A 12,672-nucleotide genomic window follows, 5' to 3' on the forward strand; every position below is an offset into this window, starting at 1 on the left:
TTTACAAAATGTATAATTATAACCATATTGACAAAGATGAACCCTGTGTTTTTATTACTTAAGTTACTTCATTTTGTATACAGTTTTGTTAACTATCTAATAGAAAAATATTACATTTAAAGTCTGCGATGCACATATCCCACCACAATAGATAATAAAAAGCCAGTAAGCCAGTACACACAAAGTAGTAACCAGAATCATTTATTTGTTAGAAGGCCATACCACAACCTTGAATCAATATTCTGCCATAGCAATGGGGCTGGACAACATTTATAAAACAATTTACAACAACCATCCTGTCCTCCTGTACAAAAAGAACTAATGGGTTGTTAGAGCAACTTGTTCTTTTAAGACCCATAGCTATGTACATTTGTTTGGACACATCTAGCTACCCCAAATCGGATTTGAAAGATTGCCATGTATGATTTTTTTTTAACTCTTACCATGACCTTTTCTTAACCATAACCAAACTGTGTTTTTAAATAAAAAGAAGAAAAAAAAATGCCACTTTTATCAACTTAAAAAATTTCACATTATAAAATCTGAAACACAAAGCCATGGCTTGAAAAATATCTTCAAAAACTTAGAACTATGTTTTACTGTATATTTTTCATGTTGTTATTACAGCAAATGCTTGATTTTTCTCCATGGGATAACAAACAAAAATAAACCTTGCACTTATGAAGAAAAAAAAAGAAAAATCATAACAAGCTTTACAAGCCATCCATTATTTTTTAAGTCATGCTCTTCCAAATCCAGGTGAATTGCGTATGGCAAAATTCATGTCAGATCTGAAATCAGTGTATTCTGCATGAACTGGTATGCGAAGAATATTTTCGCAAGTATTAGCCACTGGAAATCGGGAGTGGGTGATGAATTCAAGGCTGGGCTTTGGAGAGAAACCCAGGGCTGGAATGCTGTCACATCCAGTGAAGAAAACAAGAATATCTTCTAGAGAGACATCGTTTTCAACTGGAAAACATAAACAGAGAGTAGCCCAATTAAATCATATATATGTCTGATATTTAATTAAGTATTATACTACTGGAGTAATACAGAAGTGATGTAAGAATGGTGACTATTGAAATGACACTGGAATTTGGAAGGGTTGCCTGGGTTAGTGAATATAGTGCATAGTGCACCATTTACCAACAAAAAATAGATAGGAGCTAGCAACATTATTTGCACACAACAGCTATAACAACCAAGATATGTTGGTACTGTAGATGTACATCTGCTAGTTTGGATTATGGTACATATAAATTGTATTACTTTGTGGAGGGATCCAATTCAACACTGCATACTTTTTGTTGCAGCTTTTTTGCAATCAAAGGAAAGAAGCAGATCAATTAGCCAAAATCCAAGTCATGAGCAGCAAGGCTGGGTTTGGGGCTTCACAAAGTCACTTTAGCTTGTTTAAATCTGTTTAAGGATTGAGATTTATCACACATAGTAGTTACTTGGATGTAACTCGACTTCAATAAGTGTGTGTGGAGCCCTGTAATGGCATTTGCTTTTTGGTTTAGGCTCCGCGGCGGCACTCAAGAACATTATTTTGACTGAATTTGTACATGATGATACATGATAACATGTATTATTATGCATTTCATTAATTTGTAATTAACTTAATTCAATTGAACACACAATTGAATTGTTTTTTGCATCTACGATTTAATTATTTATCACTTTGTATTTATGTAAATGTTATTAAATTCAGTTTACATTCAGTGTTTTCTTTGGTAATACTGTCTACACAAATTTCTATTACCTAATTTATATTTAAGGGTATATATTAACTTTCATGATTTCTATTTTTATAGTTAATTTATGAGCATTGTTGGAGTGAGCCTGATGCCCTTCATTGCCAACAACTCCTGTAATCATTGTGCATATGACAACAATAATGTCCTTAAACCGCTCAGCAGTAGTGGCAGAGCAGCAGTGATACAGTAGCTAATCAGTAAGGGTGTCACCAACTTTCTGACCGAAATTAAGTCACAATCTCGAATTTCGAATTTAAAAAATGGAATCGTCGATACTGCCACGCCCCCATGTCATGTCCGGTCAGCTTGTCAAGCGGAAAAAACACGTGTTGAAGTGCTGCGAAGAAATGCAGGAGACCCATCGACAAAACATGAAACCCCTCCTCTTACTGAAGTCGCCGGTGTGGAAATATTTTGGATTTCCAGTGAGTTATGTTGACAATGTTCGCGTTGTCGACAAAAAAAGCCACAGTTTGCAAGCTCTGCTATGTGTTTACCATATTCTGTGTGTTTACCACTGCACATTAGCCTAGCAGCTAGCAGAGTTTCCTTCTGTTTATAGCTTAATCCCGACAAAACCGCAATGATGAATTTCAGTCTGCATGCACGTTTTGTAGCCTAAACAGAGCATCTTATATTTAATTTAATTTTTTTGTTTATGGTTTAGCTCAAACACCCCTTACTTATTCAAAAGAGTGGAACGCGATCCCAACTATTATTAGTGTATTAGTTTAAGTCGGTTTAAATTAAAAAAAGAAGTAGGCCTATGCACTGGCGTGTCCTATGTGTTCCTATTAGTGTTATGTGGAATTATCATTTCTATATAGCCTGTCATAATTTAAATAGGTCTCCCGAAGAGAAACGGGTATGTCTCTCTGGGTATGTGTCTCTCCACCGCCTGTGTTTGTGTGTTTGTGTGTGTGTGTGTGTGGTGTGTTGTGTGTTGTGTGTGGTGTGTGTGTGACGGCCAGCCAGCGAGGTTGTAGCCCGCAGGCACTTGTGGAGTTTATATTTTAACTCCGAAAAGACAGTTAACCACAAGTTCCCGTTAATCTTATGATGGACATGTGTTGTGATATTTAAACAAACAATCCGTCAACGGCGAAATAAAATCCTCAATTTAAAAGACCAGTCTGAGAGACCTCCAGCTTACAGCGGGGTCTCCGAGCGTGACTGTCTGAGCAATGAGCTAGCGGCACCGGCAGGCGCTAGCTGGCTATCGCGTCACTTTATGGAGCTTCTCAACTCCGAAAACTTTTAAGCAAATTGTCAATTCGTCAACGCGTCAACAACGCCTATATTCAAAATCTAACAGTTAATTTCTTGCCTATAACATTCTCAGAAGTTAATTAAGTGATGAATAAGATGTCAAAAATTGTTAAAATTGTCCTGTTGGTCTGTCGAAATGAATGTTGGGATACGGGTGCTGCCAAGTTCATACAAGTTACCAACCAATGCATCCTTGGTAAAATGGGCGTGTCAAGAACATTTACGGAAATCTTAACTGTTCTTGGTGAAATGCAAACTTGTGTATTGGGACAGTACTTTGGCAACAAGGTTTTAAGGATTCACCTTACCTGAACAAGGGAGACAGAAGTTCATTCCAGCTCATGACTATTTAAGCCATGGCAGAAGACAAATAATAGTAAACTGTCTCATATTGAAATACATTTCCAAAATGCAGAACTTACTTTCAGCATCCTGAAGATAGTCTTGCCAGAAAGCCAGGATCCGGCACTCTTCTCGAAATGCATTACTCCCTCTTTCGGAGTAAATGATCTCAAAGAGATTCTCCACATCAGTTGCTGTTAAACCCTTTTCAGCCTTCACAAAAAGGCACTTTGTTTGTAGAGGGTATCTCTGGAGAGCATCTAGGACACCTAGAGATGTTAAACCATCTCTGAACCTAGTAAAAAGGAAACACATGTTAAAGGGTAGTTCATATGATTTAGCACCTATGTTGCAAACCAGAGTTTTTTACATTTTAAATCTTTAATTTAGGTCCCTAATGAATTCCAGGAAAAATAAATTATACGTTCTGTTGCACTAGTACACTATAAAATTGAACTCTGCATCCACCATTTCATTTTTTCATATACTGTGGTAAGGCTGCATGATTTGAAGAAAAAGTCAAATTGTGATTGTGATTTACTATACTGCGATAATGATTGCGGTATAATGGTATCATGACTTTGATTATCAAGAAAAATGCATAAAATAGGCTACTTACATTTTTAAATATGTATTATTTTTAAATAACTTAGTATTTTACAAATTAAATAAAAACTAATACAAATTGTTATTAAAATAATACATTTTGTATGCCCTTATAAACAATGTAATTTAAGCTGGGTGTTATATAATAACTAGTGATTAAGTTACAAAATATGCTTTGTACAACCTCTTCTTAAAGTTTGCGTGCTGTGAAACCCTCTACACTTGTGATACTCATGTGACTATACGCGATACAAGTGCTACTGCCTAAACAGACTGGTCACTGGTCATCTTTTGTGGACATTGTTAGAAGGGGCATGCCTAATACATCCATGGGGTATCGTAATTTGGAGGGCGGATTCAACGTAGATTCAACACAAAACCATAATCAGGCATTGAGTAAAGGCCAATTTATTGTTCTGCATTAAATCAACGCCGTGGGTACGTACGTAGGTACGTGGAGCTACAGACCCTACGCCGTAGCCTGATGTGCACCTCAAAAGTTTAACTACTTGTCACGGCGACGCATGTCGCTCGGCCATGGCTTGGTAGCGTTGCATCCTCCCTTTTAACTTTTCCTGCTACAGATTTCCCAGTGTGGTCAGAAAGAACAGGGGAGACACTTTGTTTCTCTCACTATGACTCTAGAGTCGGTACACGCTCTGAAGCATCACTCTTTCACTCACTGTAACACACACACACACACACACACACACACACACTTTTGGCCATTTTACCACCATAAACATAGCAGTTGTTTTTCTGACAAAATACAATTATAGTATATGCTCAGACATAAAAATACCTTTCAAAAGGTGCACGGGTCCGCTGGAGGACATACCAGTGTGCCAAGTCCAAAGCAGTGTCTTTTTGTTTTCCAGTGTTATGCGAACATTGTGACCAGCAAGACTGATTAAGCTGGCTGCCTGTGCAACTGCCTCTTGCAGTTGTGATTCAGTCTCAGCCCGTAAGATCTAAAAATATAAAAATATAAATAGGATATGAAGATAGTATCTATTGACTCTGTTATTGAGAATGATTATACACAACTGTTAGCGTTACTGTTTAAATTGCATGTTAATGAGTGCACGCTAAATGAATAGTTTGTAAATATGATAGAATCCATGAAATATATGCTCACCGACTGCACCTGTGACCTTGTTTCTTCATCAGTAATATGTTCAGTTTTGACCTTCACGTTGTCTGGACCCTTTATAAGACACTCGTACAAGAGTTCAGAAAGGAAACACGGACTCTGCCCCCCATGGGCGATTGACATTGCCATGATCTGACCAGCATAAAAGTATCCATTGTCTTTCATTGCTGTAATCATATGAAAATAAAAAACATGTTAACTGTTCACAACAAAAATTATATTTATGTCACAATCTCCCCGCCCATCTGTGTGAGATTAGAGAACTCAGGTTAATTTTCTTCTAAACTTCATTTCTCAATAAAGTAATATAGATACTGTACAAAACATGAACATTTCTTACATTTTCTAAAAAATAATTTCAGGTATAATGTATTTATTGATCCAAAAAATCCAATAATGGCCTTTTAAAGCAAAAGTACCTTTGGAGTTGCATGTAAGGACTTTAGCATTAAGTGGACCCTCAAAGATGCCAATCTTGTCCTTGATTTCGTGTAGACAGAGTCGGAAAAACTCACGAGTAGGACCTCCATTGTCCACAGCACCCTCAGATATCCCATAGTCATCAGTGAACTTAACGTCTACCTTCTTCTCGGGTGAAAAATTGGATCTGCCCATGGCTCTGGATGCTCCATCCCACACATTTCTTCTGACAATATTGAAGCGTACAGTGCTGTCATTATTTACTCGAGAAGCAATCTGCTCCATTATTCTCTCCAACGTCACCTTTAAATCACTGAAACAATAATAAACAATACAATGTAGTTATTGTCAATGGTTATACCTCTCCCACTGAACTAGCATGTAATATCCACATCATTGTAACCAATATTTAGTTTATTGAAACCTATTTACATACAGTAACGTTTGTGATAATGGAAATTATCAGTTTTACTTTTTTCTTACTTATTCAGAATAACGTAACAAATAAATAGCAAAGAGCAACAGAACCATTTCCAACACTGGCAACCACCCTCCCACCAATAGGAAATTGACAAACCACAAAATCAACACATAGGGGCCTTATTTTAACGATCTAAACGCATGGTGTGACGCGCCTGGCACAGGTGCGTTTAGGGTGTGTCCAAATCCACTTTTGCTAGTTTGACGGAAAAAAGGGTCCGTGCGCCGAGCGCATGGTTTAAAAGGGTTGTACTTAGTGTCTTAACCCTTGTAATGTGTTATCAAGCACATTTTTTGTGTTAGCGGGTCAAATATGACGTGATTTAAATTTAAATACTCATAAAACAATGATTATTATCCAATATTGTTTTTTTCACGCGTGAGAAGTTATTATGTATTCATTTAAATGTAAACACTCTTTAAAATGTTATTTTTGGCTCCATGGACCTTTGATCTTAAGTATACAACTCGTTTTTAACTTAAATTTTTTTTCAAAATTCTAATTCAAATTCACTCGTTATGTTTCCACTAATGAAGACAATGGGTAATTATGTTATCTGACTATAACAGACTAATATTAGAATACACCTCCAAAATTATTTGCATGTTGGGTTTTTTCAACTTAATATTATAAACCATAGTGATATCTGTGGTGTTACGGGTCAAAATTGACCCGTATAGATTTAGGTTAGGAAAAAGGTAAGCCCATACCCATCTAATGAAGAGGAGGGTCCAAGTGACCCAGATGTTCAAAAGAGTTCTTTAAATAAAAAATAACTGACATTTAATGGTTGTCAATCCCTTATCACACCCAACGCAGAGCACCAACTGAGAACAGCAACTCAACATGGAAGGGTGTTGCTGGATGTGGAACGACAAAACACACCTGGATGCTAACATGGGGCTGTTGCTTCTTGCTGGGGTATACAGATCCTGGAATGACGCTACAGCTTATGGGATGCTGAGTCATGCCAGAGTATACTGCATGCTACCATGTCACTTCGGACTTTTATCTGTCATACTCTGTTTCAAGAGTAAGGGATATTGGGACAAATGGGTGGAACACTTGCTATACATGTAGCCTCATTCGAGGATCTGCACACGCCAGTAAGAAGCAACAGCGCCATGTAAGCATCCAGGTGTTGTCGATCTCCATCTAACAAACACCCTTCCATGTTTGTCGTCGGATCTTCTCAACAGATGGCAGTATGAACAGCTCAAATGCTGTCTTGATATCTTGGACATGTGACACAGCAACCCCAGAGTCATTCTGATGTCTCAGTTGGTGCTCCGCCTTGGGTGTTATAAGGGATCGATGAACATTTTGATTTGTATATCGTTCATGTCACCCCCCTAAAGATGATACTAACTTGGGACCCGTAACATTTTTTTTAGAGACATTTACAATTTACTAAAATTCTCACAACATTTGTTGTGTTAAAATAGCCATATCTGAGAAAATCATGAAGCCTTGTTCCAATAAAAAAAGTAAATGGTATTTTTTACACATCTGAAATTGAAAACAACAATATAAGGGTTAATTAATCATAGGTGTGTTTTGGGCGTAACATGCAATATCAAGTCATCTCCCATTCCCTTTAAAAGCCAGGTGCTTTTGTACCTTGGCGCATTGCTATTATAATGGTGGATTTGCTTTTCATTCTTAATCTTTGCTATTTAAACGACGCGGGCACTGGACAGGAAATTGACAACTGCGTCAGTCTTAAACTAGCAAGACTAACAAGCAACTAACAAGACACTTGCATCGGGCTTTGTGCTGCGCCGGGTGCAAGATAGGGCCCATACTGTACAATAAAACATAATGCATATTATTGCATGGGTAATCTTCAAACCTGACAAGTGACCATGAAAATGATTGAGAATCAAATAAAGATGAAAATGTCAATATTGTGCAATGATAAATACTGATATTTCTGACTCATTTAGGTTGCAACTTGCTAATTGGTCTCACTACTAGTTTAGACATTATAATAGTTATTGCTATCCTGAAGTACAGTTTAAATAATTAAATTGTATATAATATGTTCTACTGACCTCTCACTTGCACTGGAATCTAAAGACCTTGAAATGGCTTCCTGGAGATCATGGTCATCAGAGAGATATTCTTCCTCAAATAGGTCCAGGTATGTACTACAATATAAAATAGCAATATTTTATAATAGATATTAAGGTACAAATATATGATTTTAACACAGACAGTTGCATTAGCAATAGACTAAGAATATCCTTGCTGGTCTAATAACTTACGTTAACTAATGTTCTCAAATGGACAGTGCGTTATTAAAGTTATACAAATAGAGGACACCATGATTCAGTATAAAGTAAATGTATTTTACACACAAATTATACTGTTAATAAAGGTCACTAAAGCCCAGACCATAGAAAAGCTGTATGAAGAGACAGAAATGTCAAAATATTAACCTGTAGGATGTGCTGGATGAAATATTGCCAGATGGTTGGGGACCATGGGACACACCAGAGGTGTTGCCACTGGAGATTGCAGAGGTTCCACTGGACAGGATGAGGGTCTCATCAATAGTGATGACAGGAGGACTAGTGGACATGGTGGCGGTGTCAGCTGAGATGGAAGGTGCATCGGTGCAAATATCTTCGGTAGCAACACACCAGATAACTTGATCACCACTGGAGATGGAAGGGTTATTTCTGAAGAGGGACTGGGCCTCAACAGTGGAGATAGCTGAGACAACTTCTTTGGAAATGTCACCTACACTACCAATGACTGCAAGAACATGGAAAAATAGTGGGTTAACATTTAACTTTTGAGTAACATTAAACTGATATGAGATGATCAGAACCCATCTTGTACAATGCATGTAAGTGGCGGGAAAAAAACAAAATTACTTACAATAAATAAATTGTGAAAACACAAAAACAACCAGTCAAAATCTGCCTGTCTCTACATCCAGCCACATTCTCACCTCAAACCACTGGCATTCACATGTTGTCCACCAGATGCCTTTTGACTTTCCTTTTTTTCCTCCTTTTCCCATAAAAAAGACTGCCACACCCAACTACATACCTATTCTTAATTCCCTCATGAGCCCTACAGTTACCTGACCTTCCCTGTCCACCTGTTTCCACTTTTTTAATCCGTCCTGCAGCTACTTAACCAGGACATTCTAATTTCAGTTTGTTGAAGTTACAATGTTGTTTATGTGCATTGTGGTATGCCTTGGAGAAGCCAGCTCCACTTGGACTTGTACCTGCCTGTAAGCCTTCTTTATCATTAAGAAATCACCAAAAAATAGTCCTGCTTTCTCCTACATCTACATTTAGTTTCTATCCCTATTATCCTGCACAACATGACCAATATCATATAAACTTGTTTGTAGATGCATGTACTGTAGATAAATTAATTTACCACATTTGTCACTGTCTGACATTTGAGCAAAATCAAGGCTCTCTGCATGGCTGTCTTCCCCAGAAGATGGCTGTCAATTGAAGCAGACAACAAACATTATTTATCAAATACAGTGCACTAACAATAAAACAACATGGCAAATGTATTATATGAGGGCATAGAGCAATTAATAGTGTTTAAGACATCCAGTTTGAAATACAGTATTGTCATTGCTAGTCATCATTTTTTTTTAAATCTTCATGCACTAGCCTACTTACAGATTGGTTTTCTTCACTCAAAATGACCTTGTCAGGCCTGACGTAAATGGACTTTTGATGGAAGAGTTTTTTCAAAAGGCCTCCACTCAACTTTTGATTGGAGGTTAGGGATGGCTCGACTAGTTTGTTGTGACAAGGCATCAGGATTTGTAACCTAAGGGAATAAAAAGCACACTGTAAATTAAACTTGTTAAAAGTAAAACACTACACTACATAGAAAGGTTTTAGTTTCAATACATAATTTGTGTCCACAGAGAAATTTACATTCTGTCAGGTTTTGCAAGTCACATAACTTTAAAGTAATTACATATTTACAATCACAATGTGATGGGAATGTAAAAAATGTTTTTAATTTACAACACACCCAAAAATATCCTTTCATAATACAGTATGATATTATTGCAAAAATATAAGAAAACGCGTAACAAATGTGGCAAAACGGATCAAAAGCTTACCTGCAGCCCTCCAGAATTGGCTGGAAGGCCACCGTTATTGCCTGCAACACTCTTCCGGAATCCCAGTCACAGCGAAATTCCAGGGCAGATTTAATATGTCCCTTTTCAAAAAGCCAAGCTTTGCTGGCCCGCCTTGGTACATTTGTTGATTTATGGTGTGGCAAGAGAATTACCTCTTTGGTAAAAGACTGAGCCACAGGACAGCTCAATTGTGCCTGAAACCTTAAACATTAAAGAAAAAAAATCTATACTCAATTACATTAAACACTGTAAATATATGTACTACATTATACAATTATATACAATAGTATTAGCTAGGTTTAGGTTTAGCTCCTCAGTACATCTGACTTGCTCACTGATCACAACCCCATCAGGCTTCTCAGGTCATCAGGCAGAAGCCTTCTAGCAGTTTTAGAATTTATTTTTTTATTTAAAACGTAATTAACGTCTTCTAGCTGTACCCAGAAATAGATTCAGGTCTGGTGAGGGGCATCAGTTACTGTGCGTGTGTGCGTGTGTGTGTGTGTGTGTGTGTGTGTGTGTGTGTGTGTGTGTACACATTTGTATGATCGCACTTGCATGTTTTTGTTGTCTTATTATGTTTTCTCTATTTCTATTCATGCTTTGTTTTAATGGACATGCAGATTTTAATGTAAAGGACTTCAGGGTTTAGCCAGTTGCAGAGCCATAGAGAACTTCTCTTTCACTCTGGCCAGCTGTAATGAATGCTGCAATACAAATAAAATTGACATTGAATAGTAGCCTACAGAGTATAATCACTCATATTTTCTGTTTACAAACAGGCAACTGTCTTAATAGTGAATTTATTTTAAACTGTAGTTATGTTTTTGTGGTTGATTACATTAATATTAGCACTTGTATCTTACATGGTATGATCTTAAATTGGATTCTTGAATTAGATTTAATGCAATTTATTAATTTGAAAGTTATTTTAAATAAATTATAAAAGCCTCACAAAACATCTTGAATCCAATTACTTAACTTTACTACTAGTTAAATTCGGATGTTGTTACTGCATTAAAACAATTAAAACGTTACTAATATCAAGCTAATAGAGCTCAACATTTAAAAAAAAAGGCAAAAAAGGGCAAAGTTACAAGACCGTGTACAGAAACTTACAAGACCGTGTACAGAAACTATCATAGACGTCAATGTTAAAAGCTCGCTCTAGACATTCGCGGTTTCGGTAAACGTTTCCATGGTAACAGCGAGCAATCAGAGACGTTGCTGCTACGCTTAGGATTTGTGGGTAGTGTAGTTTTTCTCCATATGATCGCGAATAAAAGTTTTTCTAAAACAAGGTTGATTTCATACGGACGTCTAGCTATACAGGAGCAGAAACTTTCGTTTCACAACCACGTAGCTCCACTACACTGTTGAGATCTATAAGCTTAAGTTACTGCAAAAAACAAAAACACGCTGAATGAAGTGCTTTAGCTAACTCATTTCCTTTAAATAGCTAGATGGGATTTAAAATGTAAAAGATAACGTTAGAAATCTCTGGGCCCTATATTTACAAAGTTTGCTGTTCAAATGACTAATAATGAGGCTACTTTTGGAATTGGCCCGGTCCAGTAGGACCAACGACCGTTAGCTATATCACTATTCTAAACTACCAGCTAGACTGCTTTGACAGTAACAGTAATTGTACCTCTCGAAGCACTAGCTAGTGGCTATTCTACCGCTGTCTGATCAGTTAGTTTGTGTTATTGTGTTACTTTGGTGTTTATTAAAATATTAGTTTGGATTCGAACTAGGTAAAACACCAAAGCCATACAATAACCTGGCTGCGTTAACGTTAAAATTACGTTTTTGTCAATGGAGTCTGGTGGCTTTGAAAAGAGCAATAGCACGGATATTTCTGGTTAAACTAACTATTCAAATGCATTCAATTACATTGTTACCTTCTGTGTCCTCGGCCCGATCGCGTTGAGGGGCGAAAATTATAAGTCGGTGCTGTAGTGGGGGCCACCTGGTTGAAGGTTGACGTTGAAGGCGTGTTGACGTTAGCCTGATGATAGGGACCTGCCTGGCCAGCGAGGTTCCCTACATTCGGTCTTCCACGATGAAAAAGTGAATAAACTTCTTCATCGGGAGAACGGTACTGGATACGGTTACTGTTACCAGTGTTTTGGCCCGTACATGCATTCGCCAGTGTGTTAATAATCTCTTCATTGCTCAAAATTGCTGACACTAGATTTCTTGCTGATTCGCTCATAGTGTCACACTTCGGTTAAGATTTATCACAACGAAAACACAAGATGGCGCCAGACAATGACGTCAGATTCCATTTCAACTTTCATTCAATATATATTCAAGGTTCATTCAATATATTCAGACTTCCATTCAATATATATTCAAGGTTCATTCAATATATTCAGACTTCCATTCAATATATATTCAAGGTTCATTCAATATATTCAGACTTTCATTCAATATATATTCAAGGTTCATTCAATATATTCAGACATTCATTCAATATATTCAGACTTTCATTCAATAT

General features: G+C 37.1%; 1 protein-coding gene across 1 annotated transcript; it reads right to left on the reverse strand.

The window, feature by feature from the left end:
* Positions 1–3,323: 3,323 nt before the first annotated feature.
* Positions 3,324–12,262, reverse strand: LOC116036009 (G2/M phase-specific E3 ubiquitin-protein ligase-like). Its single transcript, XM_035994260.1, has 11 exons — positions 12,074–12,262; positions 10,149–10,370; positions 9,694–9,847; positions 9,437–9,506; positions 8,476–8,794; positions 8,089–8,184; positions 5,553–5,866; positions 5,119–5,300; positions 4,819–4,951; positions 3,455–3,643; positions 3,324–3,340 (listed from the first exon to the last, which is right to left on the reverse strand). Exons 3-11 carry the CDS (start codon positions 9,832–9,834, stop codon positions 3,324–3,326), a joined length of 1,461 nt encoding a protein of 486 aa, XP_035850153.1. The 5' UTR covers positions 9,835–9,847; positions 10,149–10,370; positions 12,074–12,262.
* Positions 12,263–12,672: the final 410 nt, after the last annotated feature.

The sequence above is a fragment of the Sander lucioperca genome, chromosome 17, assembly GCF_008315115.2.
Source record: "Sander lucioperca isolate FBNREF2018 chromosome 17, SLUC_FBN_1.2, whole genome shotgun sequence".
In the NCBI taxonomy this organism is placed as follows: Eukaryota; Metazoa; Chordata; class Actinopteri; order Perciformes; family Percidae; genus Sander; species Sander lucioperca.

Coding starts and splice junctions, on each gene's coding strand:
- LOC116036009 (XM_035994260.1), bottom strand. CDS start 9,834: ATGCCTTGTCACAACAAACTAGTCGAGCCATCCCTAACCTCCAATCAA. Junction 4,952..5,118: donor CAAGGTCACAGGTGCAGTCG/GTGAGCATATAT, acceptor TTATATTTTTAG/ATCTTACGGGCTGAGACTGA. Junction 3,644..4,818: donor GCTTTGGACTTGGCACACTG/GTATGTCCTCCA, acceptor TAACATCTCTAG/GTGTCCTAGATGCTCTCCAG.